The following is a 15,664-nucleotide window of genomic DNA, read 5'->3' as shown; positions in this document are numbered from 1 at the left end:
CCACTTATCTAAAAAATATGATGACACTGGCTTGTGAGAAATACAAAATCAGGAGCTCTAAATGGATTTATGAGATTCTTCAGAAGAGAGAACAATGATACAATGGAAAGCAGGAACTGCTGGCAGATTTCCATTTAAAGTAAAGCCAAATTTCAAATATTTTAGTGGAAAAAGAGTCATATACACCTCTTTAATTTCGTAAGTATAAATTATTTATCATATCAAATTATCCATATAATCTAACTTTAACAAATAAATTTTTCCCGTGGGAAATATTTCAATATTCATAGAGTGATTTTTTTCTCTTTTTAAAAAATTAATTAATTAATTTTTATATGTGTTGGGTCTTTGCTGCTGTGCTCGGACTTTCTCTAGTTGCAGCGAGCGGGGGCTACTCTTCATTGCGGTGAGTCGGCTTCTCACTGCGGTGGCTTCTCTTGTTGCAGAGCACGGGCTCTAGGCGCAGGGGCTCAGTAGTTGTGGCTTGCAGGCTCTAGGGGACAGGCCCAGTAGTTGTGCCACACGGGCTTAGTTGCTCCGCGGCATGTGGGATCTTCCCGGACCAGGGCTCGAACCCATGTCCCCTACATTGGCAGGTGGATTCTTAACCACTGAACCACCAGGGAAGCCCTTCATTGAATGATTTTTAATAAAATTAAAATTTCACTCTTAAGAATATTAGTTACTATATGAATCCTGTGTGGACTCAAGACTAAATGGCCTACGCTATTTTCAGTTATCACGTTAGGCCTTATACTCTACTATTTACTGTTAATGAAGATTTGAAAAAAATAAAAGAAGTAATTTCTTAACATAAACTCAACTTCAATATAATTAACAAAGTAACATATTCATTCATAAAAATCAGTGAAAAATTTAATATGGATGAGAAGTCTTTCTTTTAAGGGGTAACACTTTTCAGAAAAATTCCCAAATAAGGTAAGGTATTCCTCCCAAGATATCACAGCCAAAACCTAAGCATAGGAAAGTCCCTTAGAGGACATCCAGGGCAAACTCCTACCCATCTGCGAGAAATTCCTGCTACAGCATTTATAACAAGTAGCTTTCCAGAGTCTGCATGAATGCTTCCAATGATTGAAAGGTAGGGTTTACTATCCATGGCCCAGCCTGTGCTATTGCAGGTGAGCTCTGATTGTGGAAAAGTTCTGCTTATTGATGAGTAGAAATCTATATTCTTAAATTTTCAATCCACTGAGTATAGTTCTAGCATCCACAAGAACCTCAAATTCCAATTCTTCTGTTCCCTAATTGGAAGTAGCTGAGAACAGCATGGCAAGTCCCATCACGCCGTGACTTGCAGGGGGAAGAGGAGGAGGATGGTGGAGACAAGTGACAGAGCAATGAAAAAGGAGATGGAAGACAACCAAACATTTGGTTCACAAGGATATCTTATGTCAGATTCAGTGCCAAACAGAATCCAAGACTACAAAAGACAATGGGCATATGCATGTGTATGTATGGATTTGTGTTTGTGTATATGTGAGTATACAGTAGATGCATGTATGTAATACGTGTAATGTATGTGTATGCATGTGAGTATATATACATGTGTGTATGTATGTGAGTATGTGTACGTATGTGTGCGTGTGCACATGTATATGTGTGTATAAAATGCCAAGTCAGCTAACAGGAAAATTTTCAAACTATATATGAGGAAATGCAAACATCGGGTTTTTAGGATATTTTTAACAAGAATATAAAATACACACATCTGCTAAGCACTGAAGGAGTTGTTAACAGACTAGAGAGGATGAAAGGGAGTCAATAAACCTATGTTTATATTATGGTAAAAATATGGTTATTTCAAAATATCTGAATAATTAAATGTCAAGCTTATTATCTAGACATTTGCTATCAAGTAGACAAAGAAGTTCCCAATGAGTAAATAAAAATCAACCAGATCACTCTACTGGGTCTGTTTCTGCAAATTTCTGACAGGATTCTTAGCATGGCACAGTGTGGACCAGCCACGCTGCACCTTCCTGGCTGTGGGTCAGGATTTACCCTCTCAGTTCCTTTCTCCACTTGCCCGTCTCTAGGCCTCGGAGAACTGAAAGGCAGCAACTCCTCACAAGAAGTCTGGGCTCTCCGGAGGTAAATACAGCCCCCACTGGCAGCATGTTCAATCATTAAAGAAGAGCGAAAATATGCTGATTAGATCTCAAGACAAGAAAGAGAACAAACATGCAGACAATTTTCCCTCAAACACAGAAATGAAAGAAAAAAAAGGGTTTGGGTAAATTGTCAGGATATCAATTTAGCAGAACACAATCTAGAATTAATCAAAATGTTACTAAATTTTATTCACCAAAAATGATAAAACTATATTCAGATCTAATAAGGTAAAATAATAAAACTATACAAACAGTTTTAGCTACCATAAAATTGGAAACGACTAACTGGATAATTTAGTAAGTCTTTTTCTAGGTAATACATAAACCCATTCCAAATTGTGTAGCCTGGTAAAATACAAAAATTATTCATCGTGACTCATTAGGCAAAACTGGCACACCACCTGTCTTTGTAAATAAAGTTTCACTGGAACATGGCCATGCTCATTCATTTGTTGCCTATGCCTATTTTCATGCTATAACATCAGAGTTGAGAAGCTGTGACAAAGACTATTACGGCCCACAAAGCCTAAAATATGTACTATCTGTTCCTTTACAGGAAAAATTTGCAGACTCCTGCCCTATATAATCATGGATCCTAAAATAAGCATGTAGGCCACATTGCTCAATCATGATAGTTTCAAGGGAGGAAAGAACTTTACTGTCTTTATCATGCAGGTCTCCTTTGTTACAAACCATTAAAAACCACCAACAAAAAAGAGTTGCAAAAAAATGTTCCAAGCGTTGTGAAGGTATTTTACAGTTTGGAGAAATGGAACAATTGGTTCTTCCTACTTGTTTTGTTGGTTTTTCCTACCTGTTTTCCTTCCTCTTCATCTGAAGAGTTACTGACATGGATACTTCTCCTGGGTTGGTAACCTTTCAACTTTTCTTGAACGGACCAGTTGTTCTTTTGGTCTGTTGTACTTTCCTCATCACTTCCTGGGTTATTTTTCCATTCTTTCATCATTTCTAACACATTGGTTGGTCTCACCGAAGAAAGTATATTGCCCTAATGTTAACAATAAATTTTTGGTGTTATAAACAGTTTAGAAAACGGAAGACTCTTACATATTTTAGTAATATAGTCTCACAAATTCAGTAAGTCACATGGAAAAATTATAATGCTGAATAAATAGCAAAACTTTGGATGCCCTTTTGAGCATACTCCTTGTACTGGCACGTCTCAGACCTCTTCACTAATACTTTTACAATATGACAAAATTTAGGGATGGGAGAATATTCTGGTTTAAAAGAATAGTGCAGCATGCTTGTGTGAAAGAACCACTAGATAGGGCAAGTTCCTGGAATCCAAAGACCCCCTTACAGTGCCGTTCCTAGAAAATTAATAGGGAAGCTGAAAGAATGAAAGAAGTTGCCCAAAGTCTACTGGGTCCAACACTAAGGGTAAGCCTATATAACATCAAAATGTCTAGGTAAAAAATCTAAATTCAGTTGATTAGTCCGGTGCCGTGTCCAAGAATACAGATGTTTGACTTGAAAGCTCTTAGTTGACTGGAAGATTTCGATATAATGTGGTCATTTGATTACAATGGATTCCGTGCACTGTTTTAACCCCAGATGTGGCTATACCATACTAAAATTGACCATTTTATATTAACTATATTTTTCTCAAATATAATATTCCATTTAATGCCAAGAAATGCATGAATGCATTCTTAAATGCCTCCTGCTAGACTAGGTATGCCTTAAATAGTTTTGCTCCTAACTCAGACTAGTAGAGAAAGTTTGGACAAGAAGTTTGGATCACATTTAGATTAAAACAGGACGTTTAGGTGTGGGAACAACTATGGAGTGATCTAAGTTAATTTGATATGTGGGTGGATTGAAGCATTAAGCAACAGTGATACAGAATAGTACAAGGCCAGGCATCTTAAGGGCAGCCATCTGAGTACACTGCTGAGGATTTGTAGAGTTCAGTATGTTCGTGGTTAAAGACACAGACAAATACTAAGCATGGGGAATAATTAAATGAGGCTCATTATGCTATTCGTTCCCTGTGGTTCTTCTACGTCATCCTGTTTTTAAAAGGTCTATATTCTTACTACTTTCATAGCATCCTACTTTTGGTTGCACTTCTGCAGCCTCTACCCATTTACTCCCAGAATGCCTTTACTATGCCTTCTGCCAACCCGTAGCCGACATTTCCGTCAAGGCTCAAGTTGACAGTCATCTCCGTCAAGTATCCCAGAACTTCCAAAGATGTTGTCAACTTAAACGAAGCACAGATGAAGTCTCAGAGAGCAAAAAGGAGTTGAAACTGTTTAGAACGGCAGATAGTCTCAGAGCTCTCATCTCAATGAGTTCTGATCTTCAGGGCTCTGTCAACAGCCCTGCTTGACCCCAGTGACTCATCTAGCCTCTATTACAACTTCCTGGCTTCATCATGACCTTGAACACTAACCCACAGTGTCCAGGCTCCTGGAATACTAGTACACACAACTTTGCCTCAACTTAATTCTTTCATTAGAAAACAGAGACAATCTGACATCTATGTCTGTAATCCCGGTCCTCAATTGCTCTTCCTTGATAAACTCTCTACAAGTTAACTCTTTGGATCTAGAGTCATTTCTTCTAGGCACATAGTAGAATTTTGCTTCTCCACCTCTTTTGGAACATGATGATATGACTTGTTTTGACCAGTAAAATGTGATTTGAAATAGTGTGTATCACTTCTGCGTAGAAACTTGAAGAGAGAGCATGTAATTTACATGTTCTCAATTTCTGCCTTAGTAACTATAGAAGCACAGAGATGGAGCCTCCCTCAGCCTGGGTCCCTGAGTGAAGACAAAGTAAAACAGAGCTTGCTTCCCTCCTCCCAGCCAATGTGCAATGGAAGGCATAAACAGCACTGAGATCTGGGGGTCACTTGTTACCACAGCATAATCTAGCTGATGTCCTGATATAGACAGAAGATTAAATATTTACACTCTGTAAGTCACCTCCAAAAAGCTTTATAAAGAGTGAGCCCACTATATAATCAGCATACCCAACAAAGTTGTAATTACTACCCAAATCATATGCAATCAGTACCATGTGATAGCCAATTTATTTAGGCAGTCTTTGCTTTGCACAGTCCTGATATGCATGAATTTTACTCAACATGACTTAAATAATATCAGTCCCTCAGCAACACAGTTCAAATTTCAGTCACCATGGTACATCAACTATAATTGCATAAAGTTCAAACTTCACTGCTAGCTCTTCAATCCACGATCACCAGGTAAATTACAGATTTGCATCACAATCAGTGACCAATCACATCACTTCTTTCACAGTCTGTTGGTGATTGGACACTGTGCATCTGCTATTCAGTTCACACACAGACAGCAATGTGTGCAGTTGTGCTGCCTCCTTGTCTCGCAGGGAACTTGCCAACAAAAATGAAACTGCAACAAACAAATTAAAAGTGATAATACTGGGAGTAAAATTTGAATCAAATGTAAATGGAGTAATAGAAGAAATAGCTGACCATGGGAATGCTGCCACTGCCACTGTGAGAATCTAGATGTGCAACCAAAGGAACTTAGTGAAGGCAAACTTATCAACATAAATGAGGAAGGATGAAGATGCTTCAGAGAAAATGACACCCACAAAAAAACTTGACATTTAAAGAATTTTCAGAGATATTCAAGACATTGAAAAGACAAAGGATACAATGTTGGAAGTTGATCCAAACTTGTAAAACAGTATGACAATTCACCAAGGCATAAAAAAGATGCTCCCCTCTGTATGATAAGAAGAAGGCAAGCACTGTTTAAAGTAATCTTGATAAGTTTTTAACCCCAAAATAAGATACTTTAACTCTCAATATTAAATTACAGTGCCAAAAATTTAGCTTTACTTTTATTTCATTCTCTCTCTATATTTAGAACCAACAGTTAGGGAGTTTTTAATGTTTAACAAAAAATTTTAAAGGGCATGGAAAAATCACAATTTTTCCCATTGATTATTAAAATCATTTTGCACAGCTTCAGTCTGCACTATTTTTATGGCTCTGCACTCCTGTGCAAAGCAAGGATTACCTGTACTATCTTGAATCTGCATTTCTAGCCAGCTTTCAAGTGCTTGGTTCACATATATCAATATATACACACAAAAGCATGGTGACCGACACGCTACAAATGACTCTATTTCTTATTGCAAAGAGACTGGGGAGAAGAGCAAAAGATCTAGAATAGGGTCATTATCCCATCAAAAACGCTCTACCATTTATAAATTTTTAACTATTTGCTTCCTATATTCCCTTGTGATGTCAAACAGGGCACAAATGTTGGTATAGATTCCAGACTTTCCCTCTTGTCTGAAGTCCAGCCAATAACTTACCAGACTAGCCCCTTCTTGCCTGCTAACAGTTGGAGGAAGAATTGCATCAGATACTTGGACTGACCAATGAATAAGTGGCCCAGAGCTGTGTGTCATGAACCTTCTAGGCTCAAGAGAAATTACACATGAACCAACCAAACAAAAATGGGTGGAATTGTTAGGGTAGACACTGGAGATTGTGGAGACACCTCACCACCAGAACAGTAACCTCTTAACTCCCTTTACTGGCTGTTTTAAGAGGGGTCACACCCTGAACTCATCAACCATGAAGCAGCAAATGGCAAGAAGGCAGCAGTAACAGGCTGATAATCTGAGGCTATCATAAGTAGAAAACCAACCTTTTTGTTAATAAATTTCCACTTGTTTAACTAACAGTTTGAGATGACTTCATTTTGAAAAACTGGAAAAATGAACACTCACAGAGGAGAAGCATTGGTCAAATACTAAGATTTGGATCTTAGTAGACAGGTCCTGCAAATAGGAACCCAAACATACATCCTCATCTAACAAAATCTGCCTTTTCAAGGACAGTGCCTATCAGTATTCTGTAAACAATAAGTCTTTTACAAGTATTTTTTAATGAACGAATGAATGATATGTATGAGTTGGGATAAGATAGTATGAAACATAAAATCAGCAAACCGAAAAGGAAACATTCTGGGTCTTTAACTTACGGTCATCACTTTCTACTTTTCGTAAGTAGCTAGAACTCTTTATTTTGTAATGTTCCGAGGAATAAATTTTTTTAATTAGAAAATTTTTTTATATCTTTATAAAAAAGATATAAAAGGATGCTCAACTTCACAAAATTAATAAAATCCAAATCAAAAACAATGAGTTGGCAATTTTCACCTAATAGATGGACATAAATTTAAGTTTGATAAAACTGTGTTGGTGAGGGTATGGGGAAACAGGCTCTCTCATTTACTTGCTTTTTATGGGAGGATAAATCGGCAATAAACTATCAAAATATATAATGCACATTCTCACAAACCAGTAATTCAACTTTTAAGAATTTATTTTATAGATATGCTGACACAGTATGCAAACATATACTTACAAGAACATTTGTTGCACCATTGTTTGTAACAGAAAAGACCTGAAACAATTTAAATATTCCATATTCATAGGGGCAAAATAATAGTGTATCCATAGTTTTGGATACAATACTGTTTTTCAAAAAAAATAAGCGTATCTTCCCAAAATACATTAGATGAAAAAGAACAGTTTGCATAATATAAACCCATTTGTGAAAGTGAATAATAAAAATATTCAGAATGTATTTGAAAGAATACATAAGAGACTTAACAATGGTTATCTTTAGTAATTGGGAATGAGGGAATAGAGGGAGAAAGTTATTTTTCCTGCCTTGTTTACCATTTAAATCATTTACTAAGGGTAATGGCAACTATTATATGACTAAAAATTAATATAAACTATGTAGGAAAAGAAATAATGTAAGTTGCAGATACTCACAAAGGACTGATAGCACCCAGTAAGATCACCAAACATGCTCTCATGGGTCTCAGTGAGGCCAAGGTAGCAGCATAGAAAGGTAGTAAGGGTTGCTGAAGTAAGCAACTCTGCACCACTTTAAAATTTTTCCTCACAAAGTCATCTCAGTGATTTAGTTTTCACAAGTATAGCAAATAATGAGAACAGAGAAAATTGGTGTTGATATTCCTATTCTTTAAGAGGAAACAAACTGAGAAATTTAGTAATTTACCCTTATTCCAGAAGTGCATTTCCATTGTTTGCTAAGAATTTCTAGGTAGAGGTGTTGCTGAGCCTTCAATACTGTAATGTATATTTGAAAACTGCTCAATGTATATTTGTAATGTATATTTGAAAACTTTCCCACCACAAGAAAAAAAATTTAAACTATGTGAGGTGATGGATATAGTAACTAAATTTATTGTGGTAATCATTTCACAATATATACATATATTAAATCACTATGTTGCACATCTTAAATTTATACAATGTTATATGTCAAATTATGTCTCAGTACAGCTGGAAAAATAAAAACAAAATATATTCCAAACCAACATTCTTCAAACGGTTATGTGTACACCTCGCTGTACACGAAGACTTCTTAAGGGCTGTATGGGCAGGGATGGTTTGCAGGGAGTCAATTTCAAGACCCTCAATTTCCAATGACCTACTCTTTTTCAAAAGTCACCTGCTTGAGCAAGGATCTGCAGTAATTCTTTCCATGTTCTTTTCTTAAGTCAGCTTCTTACAATGCTTGTTATTGTACATATATTTATTTTTATGTGTGTGTGAGAGACAAAAGGCTCATATCTAGAATATACAACAAACTTCTACAAATCAATAAATTTAAAAAAAAACTAATAGAAAAATGGAGGAAAGACTTGAACAGACATTTCATAAAAGAAGATATCCAGAAGGCCAATAAGGATAAGTAAAGTAAAAGTGACCAATTTCATTTGTCATTCGGAAATGCAGATTAAAACCACAATGAGATACCATTATATATTACCAGAGTATCTAAATTAAAAATATTAATAACAAGCACTGGAGAGGATGGGGAGCAAAACTAGAACTCTTACACATTGCTGGTGAGTGGCACAAAGTGAACGGTGGAAAAGGGAACAAAGGAACTTTCTTGTAGGGGGTGGAAATGTTCTGTATTTTGTTCTGGGTGGTGGTTACACAAATGTATAAATTCATAAAAATTCATCAAGCTATACACTTAAAATCTGTGTATTTTACATTAAGTAAATTATATCTTAACAAAACTATGATTAATTTAAAATTAAATTTCATAGATTTGTACATATTATTACATGTAGCTTAATCATTTTCACTGCTGTACAATATTCCATTGTTAGACTATACCACAATTTATTCATTCTCTAGTCAGAGGGAATTTGGGTTGATTCTGGGTTTTTGCTCCTATATACACTTCCACAAACATTATTGTGTATATCTCCATGTGTATATGTGTAAGAGTTCCTCGGGTATATTATTAGAAGTGAAACTTCTTGGTTATAAAGTATGTGAATGGTTAACTTTAAAAGATAACGTCAATCCCTTTTTCCAAAGTAGTTGTACCAATTAATACTCTCACCAGCAATGATTAAACTTAAAGGCTTTTGCACAGCAAAGGAACCATAAACAAAACGAAAAGACAACCCACAGAATGGGAGAAAACATTCGCAAATGAAGCGACCAACAAGGGATTAATCTCCAAAATATACAAACAGCTCATGGAGCTCAATATCAAAAAAACAAACAACCCAATCAAAAAATGGGCAGAACAGGCTTCCCTGGTGGTGCAGTGGTTGAGAGTCTGCCTGCCGATGCAGGGGACACGGGTTCATGCCCCGGTCTGGGAAGATCCCACATGCCGTGGAGCAGCTGGGCCCGTGAGCCATGGCCACTGAGCCTGCACGTCTGGAGCCTGTGCTCCGCAACGGGAGAGGCCACAAGAGTGAGAGGCCCGCGTACCGCAAAAAAAAAAAAAAGGGCAGAAGATCTAAACAGACATTTCTCCAAAGAAGACATACAGACTGCCAAGAGTCACATGAAAAGATGCTCAACATCACTAATTATTAGAGAAATGCAAATCAAAACTATAATGAGATATCACCTCACACTGGTCAGAATGGCCATCATCAAAAAATCTACAAACAATAATGCTTGAGAGGGTGTGGAGAAAACAGAACCCTCCTACACTGTTGGTGGGAATATAAACTGGTATGGCCACTGTGGAGAACGGTATGGAGGTTCCTTAAAAAACTAAAAATAGAACTGCCATATGATCCAGCAATCCAACTCCTGGGCACATATCTGGAGAAAACCATAATCCAAAAAGTACATGCACCTCAATGTTCATTGTAGCACAATTTACAATAGCCAAGACCTGGAAGCAACCTAAATGTCCATCAACGGAGGAATGGATAAAGAAGATGTGGTACGTATATAGAATGGAATATTACTCAGCCATAAAATAGAATGAAATAGTGCCATTTGTAGCAACATGGATGGACCTAGAGATTGTCATACTGAGTGAAGTCAGTCAGACAGAGAAAGACAAATATCATATGATAACACTTATATGTGGAATCTTAAAAAATGGTACAAATGAACTTATTTACAAGACAGAAACAGAGTCACAGATATAGAAAACAAACTCATGGTTAGCAAGGGGGAAATGGGGGGGAGGGATAAATTGGGAGACTGCGATTAACAGTACACACTACTATATATAAAATAGATAACTAATAAGGACCTACTATATAGCACAGGGAACTCTGCTCAACACTATAATGACCTATATTGGAATAGAATCTAAAAAAGAGTGGATATATGTATATGTAAAACTCACTCACTTTGCTGTACAGCAAAACTAACGCAACACTGTAAATCAACTATACTCCAATAAAAATTAATTAAAAAAAAAGATACTATTTACCCACATCTATTCCAACACCGGCTACTGTCAGACTTCTTTTTTGCGGTACGCGGGCTTCTCACTGTTGTGGCCTCTCCCGTTGTGGAGCACAGGCTCCAGACGCGCAGGCTCAGTGGCCATGGCTCATGGGCCTAGCCGGTCCGCGGCATGGGGGATCTTCCCGGACTGGGGCACGAACCCGTGTCCCCTGCACCGGCAGGTGGACTCTCAACCACTGAGCCACCAGGGAAGCCCCAGACTTCTTAGTTTTTGGTTTATCTCACTGAGGTCTTGGTTTGTATTTCCCCAATCACTAATGCGACTGAACATCTTGTCACGTGTTCATCAGCCAAATGTGGGTCCTCTTCTGTAAAAATGCCTGGCCCTAAAGCAACTATACTCCAATAAAAATTAATTTTAAAAAATGCCTGGCCCTGTCTCTTTGTACATTTTCTACTAGGTTGTTTGTCCACTTTGCATTGATTTGTAAGAATTATTGAGATTTCATGATATTAACCCTTTTTTGGTTTTTTGGGTTACAAAAGCCTTCTCCTAGTTTATAACCTATCCCTAAAGTGTTGTTTTATGAACAGAAGTTCTGAAGATTAATATTAAGTCAAGTTTATTCACCATTTCTTTTATGTTAGTGCCTTTGGTATCTTGCTTATAAAATCCTTTTCTACACAGTCCAAGGTCCAAAAGATTTTCACCTATATTTTCTACTAAAAGTTAAATATAAATTTTATTATTTAAGTCCTTGATTGATTTGCAGTTGACTTTTGTCTGCAGTGTGAGATAGGAACCCAATTTCTCTCTTTTTTTCATATGGACAACCATTTATTCCAGCTCCAGTTATTGAACAGTCTCTCCTTTTGCCACTGATCTGCCATACTACCACTGTCATAAAAGTTCCAGATATGCATGGATATGTTTCTGCACCTTCTATTTTATTCTACTGGTCAATTTGCTTATTACTGCAAATGATCACACTATGCTAACTAATACAGCTTCATAAGTCTTAATATCTGGTAGAGCAAAACATTCAGAAATGTTTTGGCTATTTTCCACCCTTAAACTTTGATACAAATTTTAGGGTCAGGAAAGCTTGTGGAATTTTGATTGGATTTGCATCATGTATGTACATCAACATGAGGAAATCAGTTTTTATGATATTAAGTCTCCTGACCTATGATTATGGTATACCTTTACACTTTTCTTCAATGTTTTCCAATAAAGTTTCATAATTTTCCCCAAATCTTATCTTGAATTTATTTCTAGAAATGATATATTCTTGAATATTATTTTACATCTTCCTTTTTTTACATTTTATATTGTTGCTTGCTAGTGAAAAGAAATACAATGTCAATCTCTTTTTTCCAGGTTTACTGAGATATAATTGATATATAACATTGTGTAAGTTTAAAGTGGACAATGTGTTTTGATACACTTATATATCGATGAGTATCAACCTTAAATCCAGCTACCTTACTCACCTCTTCTATTATTTCAAATAGTTTAATAATTTGTCTAATAATTTGTATATTACTGCAAATAATAAAAGTTTTCTTTCTGTTTTCCAATTCTCATGACTTTATTTTCCTTGTCTTAAGTTGACTAAGATCAACAGTGTTGGGAAAAACTCTTGAAAGCTGATTTCCTTGACTAGCTCTTTATTTTAAAGAAATGCTTCTCACGTTTCCCATTTAAAACGATATTTGCTGTAAACTTTTATCAGGTTAAGGAAGTTTTCTTCTTTTCCTAATTAAATTATGAATGTATACTGAGTCTTATTACAAGTGTTTCCATTAAATTATCATATGCTTTTTCTCCTTTAATATATTAATGAGTGAATTTATATTTACAGATTTTTTTTCCAAAATTAAACCATCATTGTATTTTTTAGGGAAAATCCAACTAGATCATGATCTTTTTTATAAACACAGTTGGATCCAACTTGCTAATATGTTGTTTAAGGTTTTACATCTATATTAATAAGTAATATGGATCATTTTCCTTTTTCATAGGTTTGGTTTACAATGGTCTAATTTTGTTATACGAGAGTATACAGAATTAATGCTAGACTCAAAATAAATCAGGAAAATTCTCTCTTTGGGGGCACAGGAGGAGAGTTATAAATTTGACATAAAAGTTTGGTAGAACTAATCTGTAAAATCATCTAGGCTTGGTGTTTTCCTGGTGGAAGATTTTAAACTACTGCTTCAATTTCCTTAGTAATTATATAGGACAATTCAAGTTTTCTATTTATTCTTTTTTAAAAAATTTTTTTTTGAGGTGGACCATTTTTTAAAGTCTTTATTGAATTTGTTACAATATTGTTTCTCTTTCATGTTTTGGTTTTTTGGCCACGAGGCATGTGGGATCTTAGCTCCCCAACCAGGATTGAACCTGCACCCCCTGCATTGCAAGGCAAAGTCTTAACCACTGGCCCGCCAGGGAAGTCCCTTCTATTTATTCTTGAGACAATTTTATGAAGCTGTATTTTTTGAGGAAAATATTTTTTATGAAAAGAAATTCTGTCCATTTTTCCTAAGTTTTCAGATTTATTAGTATACAGTTGTTGGTGGTATTCCCTTACCTTTTAAATATTTATCCTTTTAATTTCTGCTTTATCTGTGCCTGTATTCCCTTTTTCCTATTAATACTATTTTTGTCTTCTCTATTTCTTTCTTATTTTTGCCAAAGATTTATCTATTTGTTGGTCTTTTCAAAGAATCAAATGTTGGTCTCATTGATCTTCTCTTTTCTACCTTTCCTTTCCATTTAATTTATTTTCACTCTTACTTAGTTTTATTTTTCCTACTACTTTATTTGGGTATATTCTGTTGGGATTTTTTCCTGAGATTTTAAGTTGGATATGTAGTTCCTTTTTTAGCCTTTCTTCTTTTTTTTTTTTTTTTTGCGGTATGCGGGCCTCTCACTGTCGTGGCCTCTCCTGTTGCGGAGCACAGGCTCCGGACGTGCAGGCTCAGCGGCCATGGGTCACGGGCCCAGCCGCTCTGCGGCATGTGGGATCTTCCCAGACCCGGGCACAAACCCATGTCCCCTGCATCAGCAGGTGGACTCTCAACCACTGCGCCACCAGGGAAGCCCTTTTCTTCTTTTTTAATGTGAATACTCCAGGTGATAAGTTTCTGCTGAAACACACTTTTACTGCATCTCACAGGTTTTGATATATTGTATTTTTATTACCATTCAGTTCTACAAATTAAAAATTTGTTCTCATTAGTGTTTATTCTTTAACCCATGACTTATCTAGAAGCATGTGATTTAATTTCCAAATATATACAGATATTTAATCTTATTGGCATTGACTTTTAACTTAATTGTGTATTGTTAGATAACATAATCTGTGTGAAATTTATTGAGACTTGCTTTCTTCCTGGCCAGTTCAATTTTGGTAAATGTTCCTTCCACATGTGGTTAAGAAAAATGTATATTCTCTAATTGATGGATGCAGAATTGTATACATGTCCACTAAAATAAGCTTGTTACCTGTGTTGTTAAAATACCCTTGTTTCTGTTTTCATTTGCTTTACATATTAATAATTGAGAGAAGTGCATTAAAATCTCCCACTATGATGGTGAATTTTCCATTTTTCCATGTAATTTTGTCATTTTTGATGTATATTTTTGAGGTTATCTTATTAGTTGCATACATGTTTAAACTTATATATTTTGTTTGGATTGAACTTTTATCATTATAAAGTGACCTTCATTATCTCTAACGATGATTTGTTTGTGGCAAGGTATATTTAACTGATATTAATTCAGTTACTCAGGCTTCTTTTGGTTAGTGTTTGCCTGGTATGTTCTTTTCTATTCTTTTTCTTTCAATATTTGTGTCCTTATGCTTCAAATGTGCTTCTTGTAAATAGCACTTAGCTAGATTTTTAAAAAGTCAACCTGACCTTATGTCTTTTAACAGGTATTTCTTTTTTAAAAATATTATTTTTTTCATGTTTATTTATTTTTATTTATTTTTTTATTTATTATTTTTGGCTGTGTTGGATCTTAGTTGTGGCATGCGGGATCTTTTGTTGTGGCACGTGGGCTTCTCTCTAGTTGTGGTGCGCAGGTTTTCTCTCTCTAGTTGTGGCACGTGGGCTCAGTAGTTGCAGGACGCGGGTTTAGATGCCCTGCAGCGTGTGGGATTTTAGTCCCCCAACCAGGGATCAAACCCACATTCCCTGCATTTGAAGGTGGATTCTTTACCACTGCACCACCAGGGAAGTCCCTTAACAGGTATTTCTAACTCATTAACTTATTTGAAACTGTTTCTATCATTTAAGTTTATTACTACAACTGTCTCACTCTTTGTATCTTTGTTAATCCTTTATTACTTTGAAAATCCATTGTCTACATCTTCCATTTTAGCCCCCTCTTGTGTACCCATGTTCTCTCTCCGTTCTCAACACTTGTCATGTGTATATTATCTCACATTTTAAGTCTGGGTTATTATGAATATACTTTCTCCTTTTCTTCTTTGGTCTTTTTCTCTTTTTTTGGACACCAACACACTTTACTAAGGTATTTGAAGACTCTCGGTACACATAGCTCTTTCAGTATCTACTGGATTTCTTTGACCTCCTGTTTAATTACTTTTATCAAGTGTTTTAAATCTAGGACTTGTGTGGCAAACCTGAGGCCTTGTATATTTGAAAATATTTTTATCATTCCCTTTCAGTTGAATGACAATTTGGATGGATATAAAATTCTAAGTTTAAAGTTGTTTCCCCTGTAACAC

General features: G+C 35.9%; 1 protein-coding gene across 1 annotated transcript in view; it reads right to left on the bottom strand.

Annotated features, from left to right (window-relative positions):
* The window catches only part of STK33 (serine/threonine kinase 33), a 79,556-nt gene that overhangs the window by 16,477 nt on the left and 47,415 nt on the right, over positions 1-15,664 (bottom strand). The window contains exon 11 of the mRNA XM_022563195.3: positions 2,950-3,144. Within this exon, the coding sequence (XP_022418903.1) occupies positions 2,950-3,144 (195 nt within the window). The remainder of the gene's footprint in view (positions 1-2,949; positions 3,145-15,664) is intronic.

The sequence above is a fragment of the Delphinapterus leucas genome, chromosome 7 (genome assembly GCF_059928025.1).
Source record: "Delphinapterus leucas isolate spDelLeu-1000000601 "Yukka" chromosome 7, BTC_Dleu_Yukka2, whole genome shotgun sequence".
NCBI lineage: Eukaryota > Metazoa > Chordata > Mammalia > Artiodactyla > Monodontidae > Delphinapterus > Delphinapterus leucas.
The sequence above is the reverse complement of the archived record's forward strand: the minus strand, read 5'-3'. Positions and strand labels throughout refer to the sequence as shown.